Source organism: Microcaecilia unicolor, chromosome 5 (genome assembly GCF_901765095.1).
Source record: "Microcaecilia unicolor chromosome 5, aMicUni1.1, whole genome shotgun sequence".
NCBI lineage: Eukaryota > Metazoa > Chordata > Amphibia > Gymnophiona > Siphonopidae > Microcaecilia > Microcaecilia unicolor.
The window spans coordinates 221,967,057-221,982,819 of record NC_044035.1 but is presented as its reverse complement, the minus strand read 5'-3'; the positions used below and the strand labels follow the sequence as shown (position 1 = coordinate 221,982,819).

Sequence of the window (15,763 nt, the reverse complement as noted above, 5' to 3'; positions counted from 1 at the left end):
GCTCACAGTCCTTTCCACCTCTTTCTTCGAGTGGAACAGATGCTATAAACAACCTGCATGCTGTGGTGAATTTCAATTGGAGGGACTCCTTCATAGTCAGAAATTCTATCATGGCACATTGTTTAAATTGCACTGACAAACGCTCACTGCAAGCTTCCATTTCACAAGCAATAGCAAAACAGTCTCTTCACACAGACAGGACTTGCCAACTGAAGTGAGGGAAGAGATTTCAAAGAACAAGTGAATATATATAGCATGTCAGTGCTGCCATCTGTTCAATTATGGAAGTGGAGGCATTACCTTTCATTCAGACCTCGTAAATACCCGTTCAAATTTGTGCAATTGAAAGGAGACAGCCTAAAGAACTGCCTGCTGCTGCTGTTGTTGCTCATCAGTGGTCTCCCAAACCATCTGAACTCCCTCTTCATTCTCCCCAACCCTTAAAGCAAGATTCCACACTTCCTTGATGCTGTCTTCCTCATCCTGATGATGGCATCCCCATGATCTCACCCCACCTTATATAAGATGTGGCCAGCCACCAGTTGTTTTGAAGAGGTAAACCAATAGGAGTCAGCCTTTTAGGAGCTTTTTCAAGAGCAAGTGAAATAAGTGCATCTATAGAGAATATGGGGCTAACACAAAAGTTTTTGATAATTTGTGGAGGATTCTTTTTTTTTGTAGGTTGGTTGTTGAGCCTAGATAGATAGACCAGTAGTTTATTCTTACTATGGTTCTAAATTGTTACATATGGATTGTATTTAACTGATGTGTTTATATGTTATGGATAATGAATGTATTTTGATTATGAACGGCTTCAGGTCAAACTTTTATTTGATGGGGCAGTTTACAGGTACAACATAACACAACATATCAAAACAAAACAAAGGAAAATGTGAATGTGAAGAGTGTTTCTATTGTTTCTTGCATGCAGCTGCATCATTCACACTTTCCTTTTTTTTCATGGCATCCTTACCAAATCATCTTTCCCAAACCTGATTGAAGCTTACCGCAGATATGTCATCTGGTGGAGAGATGTCATGTGACCCAGGGATGGTGATCCTTGTGCAATGGAAACAAAGCGCCTTTGAAATTCCTCTTCTGCTGCCTCTAGGGGCAGAGACCCTGAGCTCACATAGCTGCAAATAAGAAACACATGGGACATCAGAACATCTGCAGTTTTAACTCTTTACTGAGACTGGGGCTCATGCTTAATTTCTTTTAGAAAAATTAATTTTTCCCTTAGCTCTCATCATCTGTTCTGCCACCTCAATTTCCCTATGAGTAAAAATATATGAAAAGGAGCATGTTCATTTCATAAATAGTTTGCAGGGTAGGGGTAAGCCTCCTGGACCAAAAGGATGGGAGGGAAGCCTTCCAATAAAGTTAAATGTCACAATGGCAGTGATATTACCCTCTACCTTCTAACATATTTCAAAGACTGCCGCTGCAGGAAGCAGGGCCAGTGTTAGACATTTTGGGGCCCAGGCAGAAATTAAGGAGGGGGCCTCCCTGCCCTCTCCTTTGATCTTCCCTCCCATCATTACTACGACATATTAAAAAAAACCTTTAAATTACTTCTTCACATAGAAAACACAGAACTTCACCAAATTCAGAACACGGGATTACAAGTTACTAATAGAAATATGAAAACTAAAATTAAACTGGGAACCCCAAGAAATTAAACTCGGCTTGTACTGCAATACTGGAGAAATAAAAACAGAAATGTACTTCTTTTTGTACTGAACATAACAAAAAGACATCTGTGATGCACATATCCCAAAGCTAACATATTCCAGTTAATAAATTCAAAATAAAACATTGTATTCTACCTTTTTTGTCTGGACATTTTATTTTTTCATCATTTTGATTCCAGTTTCTCTCTTCTGCTTTCATTTCTATCTTCTGCTAATTCTCTTTCCAGTGGCTGCTGATCATTTGTCTTTTCTCTTCTCTCTTGTCTTGTTTCATTTCCTCATTACACCTGTCTCTGACATATTAAATCTTTCCGCCCCTTTTTTTCTTTTCTGCCTCTCCATCCATTCAAACTTCATCCTTTTCTTACCTTTCTCCTTTTTGCTTTTCAACTACCTATCAATTTTCACTCTCCTTCACTCACCTACTCTATATTACCATATTTCTACCTCAGTACTCACTATCCTTCTCTCATTAACCTCCTTGCCACCACCCCACAGCCTCTTCAAATGGTTCCACCATCTCCAGTATTTCTGCTCCCTCTATTCTTGTAACCCATCATCTCCCTCTCCCTCCCCCATTTTTGCAGCCAGGCATCTCCCTGTCCCTTTCCCTCCACTCCCAGCATCTTCCTGACTCATCTCTCTTACTTCTTGTCCCCCCCAATATGGTCCTGCATCCCTCTCTCTTTCCTCCTGTTCTCCCCTCCCCCAATGATCCAACAATCTCTTCCTCTCTCTTTCCTTCCTCCCTTCCACCCAAGGATCCAATATTTCTCCCTCTCTCTTCCCTCCCTCCCATTGTCTAGAGGCTCTCTCTCCCTTCCATTCACAGGTCTAACATCTCTACCTGGCTCTTCCCTTCCTCTCTCTCCTCCTCTCTACCCCACCCTGGGGTCCAACATCTCTCCTTCTCTCTTCCCTCCCTACCTCTTGCTGTCCAGTATCTCTCCCTTCTTCCTCTCCCCTCCACCCTACCCCAGGGTCAATATCTCTCCTCTCGTCCCTCTCTCCCTCCCTTCTGTCACCAAGTCCAACATCTCTCCCTCTCTAATCCCTCCCTGCTTTCTGTTGTCCAGTATCCAACCCTCCACCCCAGGATCCAACATCTCTCCTTCTCTCTTCTCTTCCTCCATCCCATGCCAGTCCTGAATTTCCCCTCTCTCTCACCCCCCCCCCCCCCCCCCGCCCCAGCTACCTTAAAAAAGCTCCAGGGGGCCCAGCAGCAATTCCCTTCTCTCCCTCCCAATTTACCTTACAACGCATTCTTCTTTACAGAGGTCACTGTCATGGCAACAATTCTGATATGCTGTCTGTCAGCTTTGGAACTTTCCCTCTGCCGCCCTCCACCCATGTGGAAACAGGAAGATGCAACAGAGGGGGCTGAGCACGGCAGAAGGTAAGCTCTGAGGCCGACATGGACAGTGTATCATAACCCCTGCCATGATTGCAACCTCTGTAAAGAAGAATGTGTTGTAAGGTAGATCATAAAGGGGAGGAAGAGGGAAATGTCTGATCGGGCTGGGGAAAAGGAAAGAAATACAGGACCTCGGGAGGCCTCCTGGAGCTGTAAGCCCCCCAACCCCCCCAATGCTGACCCTGAGAGGAAATAAGTGAAAAATCTCTATGCAGTTTCCTATCACTTCCTGCAAAACACCAACCTTCCTATTCCTCTGCTGCTAAACCAGGGGCGTAGCCAGACAACAGATTTTGGGTGGGCCTAGGCAAGAAGTGGGTGGGCACCAAGTGTTCTCCCCACCACCACCACCAAAAAAATATCTAAGCTGGCAGGAAAGCGCTTCTTTCCACCTTGGCAGTCTGCAAAAGGCATGTGCTGAAAACTGAGCATGCGCAGGTTCCGGGATCGTTGAGAGTAGCATTTTTGTTACCATTAGGCGGAAGTCTTCAGCTGGCGGAGCTTTGGATCCCCACCAGCTACCACTAAATGTGTGCTACTGTTGGGTGGGCCTGAGCCCTAAGTGGGTGGGCCGTAGCCCACCCAGGCCCACCTGTGGCTACGCCACTGTGCTAAACAGCCATCAATCTTTCTTTACCTTGGAAATCCCAGCTGTTTACATGTCATATTGCCATATATTACTTTCCAGTCATCCAAACAGACAGTCCTCCAGGAGCCAGATGTGAATACCTGAAGCACAGAATTCTGCCCACTCAACCTCACTGAGATTACAAGGAGACAAAGATTGAGATAATATAGTTAGAATATGATCTGGGCTTCGGTTCAGAAACTCATCACAGTTTATACAGCCCACCTCACAGCAACAGGAATGCTTTAGAGGGCTTTTAGCACAATGATACTTAATCCATATTGTTCCATACACCTAGGGGTCAATATTCAAAGCGATTTAATCGCTTGTCTGGGGTTAACCAGGCATATTCAACAGCATTTAACCTGATAGTGCTGCTGAAAATGCCTGGTTAGCAGCTAAGACAAAACCAGCTACTTTGTGGGCATTCTGGGGGCAGAGTTGACACTTAGCTGGTTAAATGCTAATATTCAGCCGGTATAACCACAAAAATAGGACTACATAAAACACAGTTCTATCTTCATGCAGTTTATTGTAGCTTGTTAAGTGCTGAATATTGTACTGGTTATGTTTTAATTGGCCGCATATGCCCAAATATTTAATGTCAGTGCCCAGTCATAGTCTGGCATTAAATATCCGGGAATAAAACCAATGGCGGTCAGCAAAATGCTGGCCACCACCAGTTGAATATTGACCCCTAGTTACTACTAAAAATTAACCCCCAGAGAAGCAGCCTAGAGATATTACTACAATTCTTGGAGAGGAGGAGAACCTGTGAGGTTACTGGGGATATAGTACAGATTGATGTTTTTGATGTATCTATGAGGTTGGCCAAGATTTGATATTGTTGATGTAAAATCCAATTTGATTCATAGGATCAGTGCTTTTTTTGTGCCGGTACGCAACGGTACGGCGTACCGGCACCTTTTTTTTTTGCTCCAGGGGCAGTGACGTAGAGGCAAGAGGAGGAGCGGCTGCGGGGCAACAGCCAATGCCTAATGGCTGTCTACAGTGCCGGGGTGCCGCGTTTCAGCCAGGTTTCAAATTTTTTTTTTAAATCTTCTTTTTCTTTGTGTAGCGGCCGCTGCTGCTCAACAGGAGAAGCAGCAGCGGCCGGAAATAGGGGCTGGTGCCGCGTGCGTCGCGACTTTGCGCCGTTCGCGGGAAACTTGGCAGGGAGAGGGAAACCAACAGAGGGAAGGATTGGGGAGAGACAGAAAGAGGGAAACCAACAGAGGGAAGGATTGGGGAGAGAGAAAAAGAGGGAAAACAACAGAGGGAAGGATTGGGGAGAGAAAGAGGGAAACCAACAGAGGGAAGGATTGGGGAGAGAGAGAAAGAGGGAAAACAACAGAGGGAAGGATTGGGGAGAGAGAGAAAGAGGGAAAACAACAGAGGGAGGGATTGGGGAGAGAGAGGGAAACCAACAGAGGGAAGGATTGGAGAGAGAAAGAGGGAAACCAACAGAGGGAAGGATTGGGGAGAGAGAGAAAGAGGGAAACCAACAGAGGGAAGGATTGGGGAGAGAGAGAAAGAGGGAAACCAACAGAGGGAAGGATTGAGGAGAGAGAGAAAGAGGGAAACCAACAGAGGGAAGGATTGGGGAGAGAGAGAAAGAGGGAAACCAACAGAGGGAAGGATTGGGGGAAGAGAGAAAGAGGGAAAACAACAGAGGGAGGGATTGGGGAGAGAGAGGGAAAACAACAGAGGGAAGGATTGGGGAGAGAGAGGGAAAACAACAGAGGGAAGGATTGGGGAGAGAGAGAAAGAGGGAAACCAACAGAGGGAAGAATTGGGGAGAGAGAGAGGGAAACCAACAGAGGGAAGGATTTGGGGAGAGAGAGAAAGAGGGAAAACAACAGAGGGAAGGATTGGGGAGAGAGAGGGAAAACAACAGAGGGAAGGATTGGGGAGAGAGAGAGAGAGGGAAACCAACAGAGGGAAGAATTGGGGGGAGAGAGAGGGAAACCAACAGAGGGAAGGATTTGGGGAGAGAGAGAAAGAGGGAAAATAACAGAGGGAAGGATTGGGAAGAGAAAGAGGGAAACCAACAGAGGGAAGGATTGGGGAGAGAAGAAGGGAAACCAACAGAGGGAAGGATTGGGGAGAGAGAGAGAGGGAAACCAACAGAGGGAAGGATTGGGGAGAGAGAGAGAGGGAAAACAACAGAGGGATGGATTGGGGAGAGAGAGAGAGAGAAAAAACAACAGAGGGAAGGATTGGGGGGAGAGAGGGAAAGAGGGAAAACAACAGAGGGAAGGATTGGGGAGAGAGAGAAAGAGGGAAAACAACAGAGGGAAGGATTGGGGAGAGAGAGAAAGAGGGAAAACAGAGGGAAGGATTGGGGAGAGAGAGGGGAAAACAGATGGAAGGATGGGGAGAGAGGGAAAAACAGATGGAAGGATGGGGAGAGAGGGAAAAAACAGATGGAAGGATTGGGGAGAGAGAGGGAAAAACAGATGGAAGGATTGGGGAGAGAGGGGAAAAACAGATGGAATGATGGGGAGAGAGAGAAAGAGGGAAAACAACAGGGAAGGATTGGGGAGAGAGAGAAAGAGGGAAAACAACAGAGGGAAGGATTGGGGAGAGAGAGGGAAAAACAGATGGAAGGATGGGGAGAGAGAGGGAAAAACAGATGGAAGGATTGGGGAGAGAGGGGAAAAAGAGATGGAAGGATGGGGAGAGAGAGGAAAAAACACAGATGGAAGGATTGGGGAGAGAGGGAAAAACAGATGGAAGGATGGGGAAAGAGAGAGGGAAAACGGAAGGATAGGGAGAGAAAGAGGGAAGACGCTGGATGGAAGAATGCAGAAAGAAATAGGGGAGACACTGGAAGGATGGGGAGAGAAAGCAGAGCTGCTGGATGGAAAAGGGGAATAGAGAAAGACTGGAGAATAAGAGGAAGGGGCATGGGGAGAACAAGGGTGAGGAAAAGATGAAAAGCCACAGGTAGATGAAGGAAATTAAAGAATGAATAGTAAGAATGAATTAAATCTGGACAGAGAGAGAGCCTGAAAAATATTGAAGAAAGCAAAGAAAAAGGAGACAAAAATGACAAATGGCACAGAAGAGTTAAGCGAAAACAAAGGAAAGGAGAATCACAGACTGGGACCAATATGGAAAGAAAAACAGTCACCAGACAACAAAGGTAGAAAAAAATCATTTTATTTTCATTTTAGTGTTTGTAATATGTCCAATTTGAGAATTTACATTGGCTGTCTTATTTTGCACTGGGTATACTGGAGCTGTAAGAGCTTACAGAGATTATTTATAATGAAAAAAAATCACGTTATTTTTTTCTCCTATAGTACTGTAATATTTTCAATGATGTCTGTTTATATGGGCCATGGCTGGTATAGGGGGTGTGGTTAATGTGGGTGTGGCTATCATAGGGGTGGTGACCCCGCCCATAATGAATGGGCGGGGTCACCACCCTTGTTTCTACAAAAAAAGCACTGCATAGGATCACTATACAACTTTGTATTTTTTATCCACCGACTGAGCAAATGTCTCTGATGGTACTATGTAAGCCACATTGAGCTTGCAAATAGGTGGAAAAATGTGGGGTACAAATGCAACAAATAAATAAATAAAATTAATAAACTTGTGTTTAAAGAAGAAAGCAGGTCAATTTTCAGTAAAACATCATTGGAATTGTTGAATTATTCCTATATTCAGCAGCACTATACATATGGCTAGCATCACCAAATATGTAAGTATAAATTATACATATAAGTATATGAATACATAGAATATCAGGGGTTCTAAATATAAGCTATGGTGGTCATTTTAGAAGTGCTATTCATGTATTAAATGTAAATATCCCAGCACATCGACATATCAATCACCAAAATGTATAAAGCACCATTTTAGAAAAGGCCAGGGCTAAATGTATAAGCCTCAAAAACATCTAAGATGGCCAGAAACATGTCAGAGGCAGTACGGAGGCATGTTATGAGCGTTGCAGTGTTCTTGATGTCTATCTCTGATTCCAGGTAGAACATCAACGTGCAGGCAACACTAGCTAAACATTGGGACTTAGACTGCCCATAAAGGACAAATAAATACATTGCAGCATGGCCCTGTGACCACAAGCATTGCTGCTGGGTGGAAGAGAGCTTAGAGACAGTCTGTGAGCTTGATTGCCATAATTGTCCACCCAGGTCTGTTGTCTTTAACTTCTATCAGTTCCACCCTTGCCACCTGCCCTCTGCCACCCAGCTCTCATCCCTCTGCTTTGCCTACTGCCACAACCCCACCCCACCCCAAAAACCTGTTCCATACCCATCTGTGCTCTCCACATCCCTTTCTGACCTGGCCCCATGTGAGCCCCTCTCTGTCAGCATCTGCCCAGCTGCCTCTCACTCCCTAGCCCCAAGTGAAGTTTGTGCCTGTGCCTGCATGTGTGTGCAAGATAGATGTTGTCTGAGAGTTGTGTCCTGTTGTCTGTCAGTGTCACATTATTATTTTTGATGGTAGGGAGTGCTCCAGGCATTGGTGGTGGGGAATACTTTGGGTGTTGGTGGTGGATTTTGATGGTGGGGAGTTCTCCAAGCATTAGTGGTGGATTTTGGTAGTGAGAATACTTTGGGTGTTGGTGGTGGGGAGCACTCTAGGGGGGGGGGTCGATGCACAAAGATTACCATGCTTGCAACATGTGCTTTATACCGGTTGTAGCTGGTCTAAAGCAAAAGTTATTTAGCATCTTTGGGATGCTTATTTAGCATCTTTTTGGGATCTTGCCGGGTATTTGTGACCTGGATTGGCCACTGTTGGAAACAGCATGCTGGGCTTGATGGACCTTTGGTCTTTCCCAGTATGGCAATACTTATGTACTTATGTATCTAATGCACAAAGGGGTTCTGCATCCCTTTTACCATTCGTCGTTGCAGCTACCAATAACCCTATGCAAAATTATTATAACAAGTTCATCAGTATTAAAATGAGCATTCCATGTGATGCACAAAGAGGAGCGCCTACCTTTAACATGCTAGATTTTACAGTAGGTCAGGAGCTGTCAGAGAGGAACCCTCCTCATCCACGCTAGCAACTCCGGGGCTGACCCCCCTGTCCAGTTCCTTTAGCCTCTGCCTTCCAATCACCCTCCCCCCCAGCCTGGTGCAAGGAGACCTCCCCTCATTCCGGCACTCTAATGACCTTGTTCAGCTTCAGCTTCACACACCCGAGACCCCACCCTGTCTTTACAAACTGGTTATGCAGGTCTCCCCACCACCACAGGCAGCAGCAGGAGCTCTCCCAGAGTCTGAAAGGGGAAGAGATTTGATATACAATCAAAGCAGTTTACATATTATATAAAGGTGTGCGCATGCACATGTGTCCATGTCTATGTTTGTATCTGTAAGAAGTTCTCACAGGGTAATGTAACAGAAAATGTTCGCTCACAAAGAAAAATGTTTGCTTACATGTACTTCAGTCCTTAGAGGAAACATTGCTCCATATGCCATATTTGGTTTGGCTAATATACACCTCTTAGATACAGAATAAAACTCAGTAATCAATCTTCAGTTCTACAAAAAATATACAAAATCTCCACACAAATCCTGTAACATTGGGTAGAACAAATTACCGCATCTGTATTCATCCTCCCCTTCTGGACAATTGGAAATACCATCACACCTTGCTGATTTCATAATGCATTTCAGGGATGATCGACATCGAAACTTCCCTGGACAGCTGTAGTGAACTGATTACAAGGACAGAAACACAGGTTTGTAAATGCATTTTCCTTTCACAGTCTGTACCTGTGACGAAACAGGGAACTTATGTCTATGACTTCTTATGTGAAAGTATGACATATTTGTTCCCCAGGGCATTTCCTTATTTAGCCAGCAGATGGTGACTGCCTTTTTCTTTATAAAGCTTTTTACAGAAATAACCGTTTTTTTCCCGCCTGAGCTGTGAGGTAAATTTTAATCTCAGTATGGGAGCACAGAGGTAAATATCTCTGTCCCGAGACCCTGTTCAAGGCTTGTGAGCAGTTATCCTGAAACTCCCCAGGTGCTACCCAGGTAGTGACAAAGTATTTAGACAATTGTTATATTGACCCTTATTCAGTTACCTGTTATTACCTGTTACATGATTCACTGTTCTAATTCTGTGACAATAAACCTTGTTAGTTTATTGAATCTGTTGTCCTGGACTGACTAAGAATCCTGGTGGTTTGTGCTTTGGGTCTGTGGGTGCTTTCCAGGAACTGTGGGACTCCTGAGAGCGTGGCCCCAGTAACCTAGAAATCACCGGGGAATAACTTAAAAGTGAGAGACTCGCCCAGAGGCAGGTGGGACCCAGTCAGTGGCAGAGACGTAGCCAGACCTCAGTGGGAGGGGGCGCCAGAGCCCGAGGTGGGGGGGCACTGTTTAGCCGCCAACCCCCCACCCCGCTGCCGCATCAGGTCTTCTTCAGCGCCGGTCAACTCTGGCGCCTTCGTTGTGGGATCATCTGTTTCTGTTGCCTTATGTCCTGCATGAGGCTACATGCACGGTGCAGGACGTAAGGCATCAGAAACAGATGATCCCACAACGAAGGTGCCGGAGTCAACCAATTCTGAAGAAAAAACTCTTTGGCTGGCGGGGTTTGGGGACCCCCGCCAGCGAACAAGGTACCTGATGCGGGCGGTGGGCGGCAACAACGGGGGGTGAAATGTAGAGGGGGCCAGGGCGTAATCTGTGGGGGCCCATGCCCCTGTGGCCCCACGTAGCTACGCCTCTGGTCAGTAGGGTGGAGGGTACTAATATAGAGCACATGCCCAGGTGCAGGTGGGCCTGAGCAGTGCTGAGGGCAGACCTTCCAGGTGGCTGCAGGGTTAACCCCAGGCAGATGCTAGGCATTTCATAACAGCACCCTATATAAAAGAACTGTGATAGACAAAATGACCAAACAGCCCAGATGAACTGAAGTAACAAAAAGAGCCTGAGAAGCAGAAGACAAGTGCCTGCAAATAGAATTAAGAATAGGAAAAAGAGAAACTGAAAAATGGATGTCCTGGGGCAAAGTTCTGGAACAGGGAAGGACAGAGTTTCCTCATTGTAGCTATGCCTTCCAGAATCCTTGAATGAGAAGGGAGCCATAATAAAGAGGGAATCCAAGAGTAAGAAGTATCTGGAGAGCTACAGAGGAACAGATGTAACAGATACAAGATAGATTTCACATAAGTTCTTGACCAGAGGAGTAGATAGGCTAAGAAGGGGTAAAGGGAATTGAAAGGGGTTACAGCCTGAGAGAAAGAATGATGCTATGAAGGACTGGAAGAAGCAAATGGGACTGTAAGAGGAAGAGAAGCCATGGGTGGAGTTTTGGAGTAGAGTGGCTGAGACTGTATCTGTGAGGGTGAGTTAAAAGAGGGGATATGGCTGTGGTAAGGAAAGGGTTCTGGGAGAAAGGGACATCATCTGGCATAAAGGGCACAAACTGCAGAAGAGGAACTGAAAGAGATGAAGAAGATTGGGAGAGGAGCTGTGAGGCACTAGAAAAGAAGGAGATTCAAAGAAAAGCTGTGAAAAGAAAGAGAAGTCAAGTTGGAGAAAAAAAGACATGAAGGTGATAAAAGGGAGAGAAAGAAGAGCCAAGAAAGGGAAGGTGGTGGTAGAAGGGGGTGAGACTAGGTGCAAGTGAGAGAAGCTGAATAGAGATAGGTTATGAGAGAGATGAGAGGAAGAGAAAAGAATGCTTAAGAAATGCCCCCTTGAACTTTGGCCGTCCCTACGACAGAAAGCAGTTGGGGACATCCAAAATCGGCTTTCGATTATACCGATTTGGACGCCCTGTGAGAAGGACGCCCATCTTCCGATTTATGTCGAAAGATGGGCATCCTTCTCTTTTGAAATGAGCCCAATGGTCAAAGAACTGGGTCTTATGCTATCACCAGGGATTAGATCCCAAACAGAAAAAAGGCTAGTTATAAACTAGCAATAATTTGTACTGGATTTTTCATTACCACAAAACTACGATAGTGGTCTACCTTTTCTGATACAAAAACACCATATTGGTTATTACAGACATTGTGGACTCCTGAAGCAGGCCATTAGGCCGAAACATGGATCGTGTTGGCTCCTTTGATATTTTAATAAAGGATTATTTTCATTGCACACTTCACTGTGTGTTGTGTCTTTTCTCCACTGTTTTTGTTTTCTTTGACTATTTGTGAAGATTTTGTCTTCCTTCTTCCTTTTTTTTTTGTATCAATAACTAAGGAATTTAAAAGCAGATGTGACATTCATTCAAGAGACTTATTTGCCTCAGAAAGATGAGAAAGTATTGTGATATGCTAGATATTTGACTACTCTATTAGCAGCAAACTAGAGAGGTCCAAAAACTGTAACCTGTTATTAAAATCATCCTTGGTACCTGAAGATTGGAAGTTGGCCAACATAACGCCAATGTTTAAAAAGGATTCAAAGAGTGATCTGGGAAACTACAGATCGGTAAGCCTGATGTCAGTGCCAGGCAAAATGGTGAAAACTATTATAAAGGATAAAATTATCAAACACATAGACAAACATGGTTTAATAGGACAGAACCAACATATATTCAGCCAAGGGAAGTCTTGCACACCAATTTGCTACATTTTTTTAAAAGGTGTGCATAAACATGTGGCTAAAGTGTATCTACATTTTCAGAAAGAATATTGACAAAGTCCCTCATGAGAAACTCCTGAGAAAATTTAAAAAACATAGGATAGGAGGCAATGTTATGTTGTGGATTGGGAACTGGTTAAAAGATTAAAAAAAACAAAGAGTAGTGTTAAATGGACAATTCCCGCAATGGAGGAAGATGAATAGTGAAGTACTGTAAGGATCTGTACTGAAACCATACTTTTAAAATATTTAAAAATGAACTGGAAATGGGAACAATGAGTGTGAGGTGATCAATTTGCAAATGACACAGAACTACTCAAAGTTGCAAAATCGCATGAGGACCTCAGGAGGCTGGAAGATTGGGCATCCAAATGACAAATAAAATTTAAAGTGGACAAGTGCAAAGTGATGCACATTGAGAATAACTCAAATTATAGCTACATGATGCTAGGTTCCACATTAGGAGTCACCAGTCACCACCTTGGTAAAGGATTTAGCTGTCATTGTGGATAATATGTTAAAATCTCCTCAGTGTGCAGTGGCGGCCAAAAAAGCAACAGAATGTTAGAAATTAATAGGAAAGGAATAGAGAATAAATCAAATAATATCATAATGCCTCTGTAGTGCCCCATAGTAAGTATTGGTTGCAGTTCTGGTCACCACATCTCATAAAAGATAAGTACATAAGTATTGCCACACTGGGACAGACCAAAGTCCATCAAGCCCAGCATCCTGTTTCCAACGGTGGCCAATCCAGGTCACAAATACCTGGCAAGATCCCGAAAAAGTTCAATACATTTTATGCTGCTTATCCCAGAAATAGCAGTGGATTTTTCCCAAGTCAATTTAATAATGGTCTATGGGCTTTTCCTTTAGGAAGCTGTCAAGACCTTTTTTAAATCCCCGCTAAGCTAACCGCCTTTACCACATTCTCTGGCAACAAATTCCAGAGTTTAATTACATGTTGAGTGAAGAAACTTTTCTCCGATATGTATTAAATTTACTACTTTGTAGCTTCATCGCATGCCTCCTAGTCCTAGTATTTTTGGAAAGAGTAAACAAATGATTCACGTCTACCCGTTCCACACTCATTATTTTATAGACCTCTAACATATCTCCCCTCAGCCATCTTTTCTCCAAGCTGAAGAGCCCTAGACGCTTCACCCTTTCCTCATAAGGAAGTCGTCCCATCCCCTTTATCATTTTCATCACCCTTCTCTGTACCTTTTCTAATTCCACTATATCTTTTTTGAGATGTGGCGACCAGAATTGAACACATGGACCAATACAAAGGCATTATAACGTCCTCACTTATGTTTTCCATTCCTTTCATAATAATACCTAACATTCTATTTGCTTTCTTAGCCGCAGCAGCATGCTGAGCAGAGAGTTTCAACGTATTATCAACAACGACGCCGAGATCCCTTTCTTGGTCGGTGACTCCTAACGTGGAACCTTGCATTACACAGCTATAGTTCAGGTTCCTCTTTCCCACATGCATCCCACAAGTCATCTGCCATTTAGACGCCCATTTAGATACCCAGATATAGTAGAACTGGAAAAGGTAGAGAGAAGGGTGACCAAACGTTTTAAGGGGATGGAAGGACAAATGAGGAAAGGCTAAAGATGTTAGGGTGCTTCAGCTTGGAGAAGAGACAGCTGAGGGAAGATATGATAGAAGTCTACAAAATCCTAAATGGAGTGGAATAGGTAAATGTGAATCGGTTGTTTACTCTTTCAAAAAATTCAAAGACAAGGGGGACATGCCATGAAATTACATAGAGGTGCATCTAAAACAAATATGAGAAAATATTTTTTTCACTCATCATATAGTTAAGCTCTGGAACTCTTTGCTGAAGCAAGTGGTAAAAGCAGTAAATGTAGCTGGGTTTAAAAAAGGTTTGGACAAATTCCTGGAAGAACATCCATAAACTGTTGCTAAGGTAGACCTGGAAAAAGCCACTACTTATCCTTGGAATTAAGTAGCATGGAATCTTGCTTCTTTTTGTGACTCTGCCAGGTAACCTGGACTGGCCACTGTTGGAAACGGAATACTGGGCTAGAAGGTCCATTGGTCTAAACCAAGAAGGCAACTCTTATATTCTTATGATCTAACAGCAAGGTAGGAATCTTGGTAGGGAAATCCCTATCCCATCAGATCCACCAGATATAGAAAGATGTGGAGGGGAGGAACCTGTGTGCTAAAATATTGATTTACAGTTTACAGTTTATTAAAAATGTTCTATATCTCCTAATCTAAAAATAGGTCTAGGCAGTGTACAATTAAATAAAATCAAGATAAGAAAAGAACGCCATTATTTTGATAGGAAAGTCATTCAAACTAAGAAAGCACAGAAAACAAAAAAGTCTTTTGGTTATCACTCCAGGAAGATTAGCACTGCACTAACATTAGGAAGTTTCATCATATGCCATATTATTTTTGTTACATTTGTACCCCGTGCTTTCCCACTCATGGCAGGCTCAATGCGGCTTACATGGGGCAATGGAGGGTTAAGTGACTTGCCCAGAGTCACAAGGAGCTGCCTGTGCCTGAAGTGGGAATTGAACTCAGTTCCCCAGGACCAAAGTCCACCACCCTAACCACTAGGCCACTCCTCCACTCCAGAGGTAGGTCTCAGCAGCAACTTAAATGGGTGGTGGTAAGGTCTCAGGCCCAAAATGGACACATGCCAATTTTTATTTTGCCGCACGTCCATTTTTGGCAAAAAAAAGGCCTTTTTTGCAGGTGTGCTGAAAACGTGACCTGCATGCATCCAATACACGTGTCTATACCAGCACAGGCCACTTTTTGGCGCACCTTAGTAAAAACCCCTTGGTTCTCAAATGTTAGATTAGAGTCAATGAGTACCTCCAAATATCTAAGGGAGTCTTTTACTAAGGCGCACTGGCGTTTTTAGCACACGCTAAAAATAGGCACACGCTAAAGACGCCCATAGGAATTCATTGGTATCTCTAGCGTTTAGCACGCGCCTATTTTAGCGCATGCTAAAAACAACAGTGTGCCTTAGTAAAAGACTCCCTAAAACAAGTTACCAGTTTTATTGCTAAACCCAATAAAGTAGGTGTAACAGCTGAACATTCCAAATGCCCTGTGATCCAGCACACCTTAGGGGTTTTCCACATTTCACACTAAATGGTGGATATTTTTTCTAATCCTTCTTGCAATTTGGATGTCAAGGGTTTGAGGAGAAACTCTTAAGGAAGTCAAAATGTTGTCTGTGTAACAGTAAGCACTTAATCCAAGACTGTATTAATGTAAGTAATGGACTAAGGGTATAGATTAAACAGCATTAATGAGAGGGTTGAGCCCTGGGGCACCCCACATTCTAATTGAAATGTCTAAGAATTAATAGCATTTAAAGAGACCTGGAAAGACCTATTGATTAGAAAAGAAGAAAAACCACTGTAAAAC

The 15,763-nt window shown here is 43.8% G+C and overlaps 1 protein-coding gene across 1 annotated transcript in view; it reads right to left on the bottom strand.

Moving 5' to 3' along the window:
* Window positions 1-15,763, bottom strand: part of TMPRSS3 (transmembrane serine protease 3) — a 232,497-nt gene that overhangs the window by 159,554 nt on the left and 57,180 nt on the right. Inside the window, exons 4-6 of the mRNA XM_030203809.1 lie at window positions 9,324-9,440; window positions 3,746-3,869; window positions 1,008-1,136 (exon numbers count right to left, since the gene is read on the bottom strand). Of these exons, the coding sequence (XP_030059669.1) occupies window positions 1,008-1,136; window positions 3,746-3,869; window positions 9,324-9,440 (370 nt within the window). The remainder of the gene's footprint in view (window positions 1-1,007; window positions 1,137-3,745; window positions 3,870-9,323; window positions 9,441-15,763) is intronic.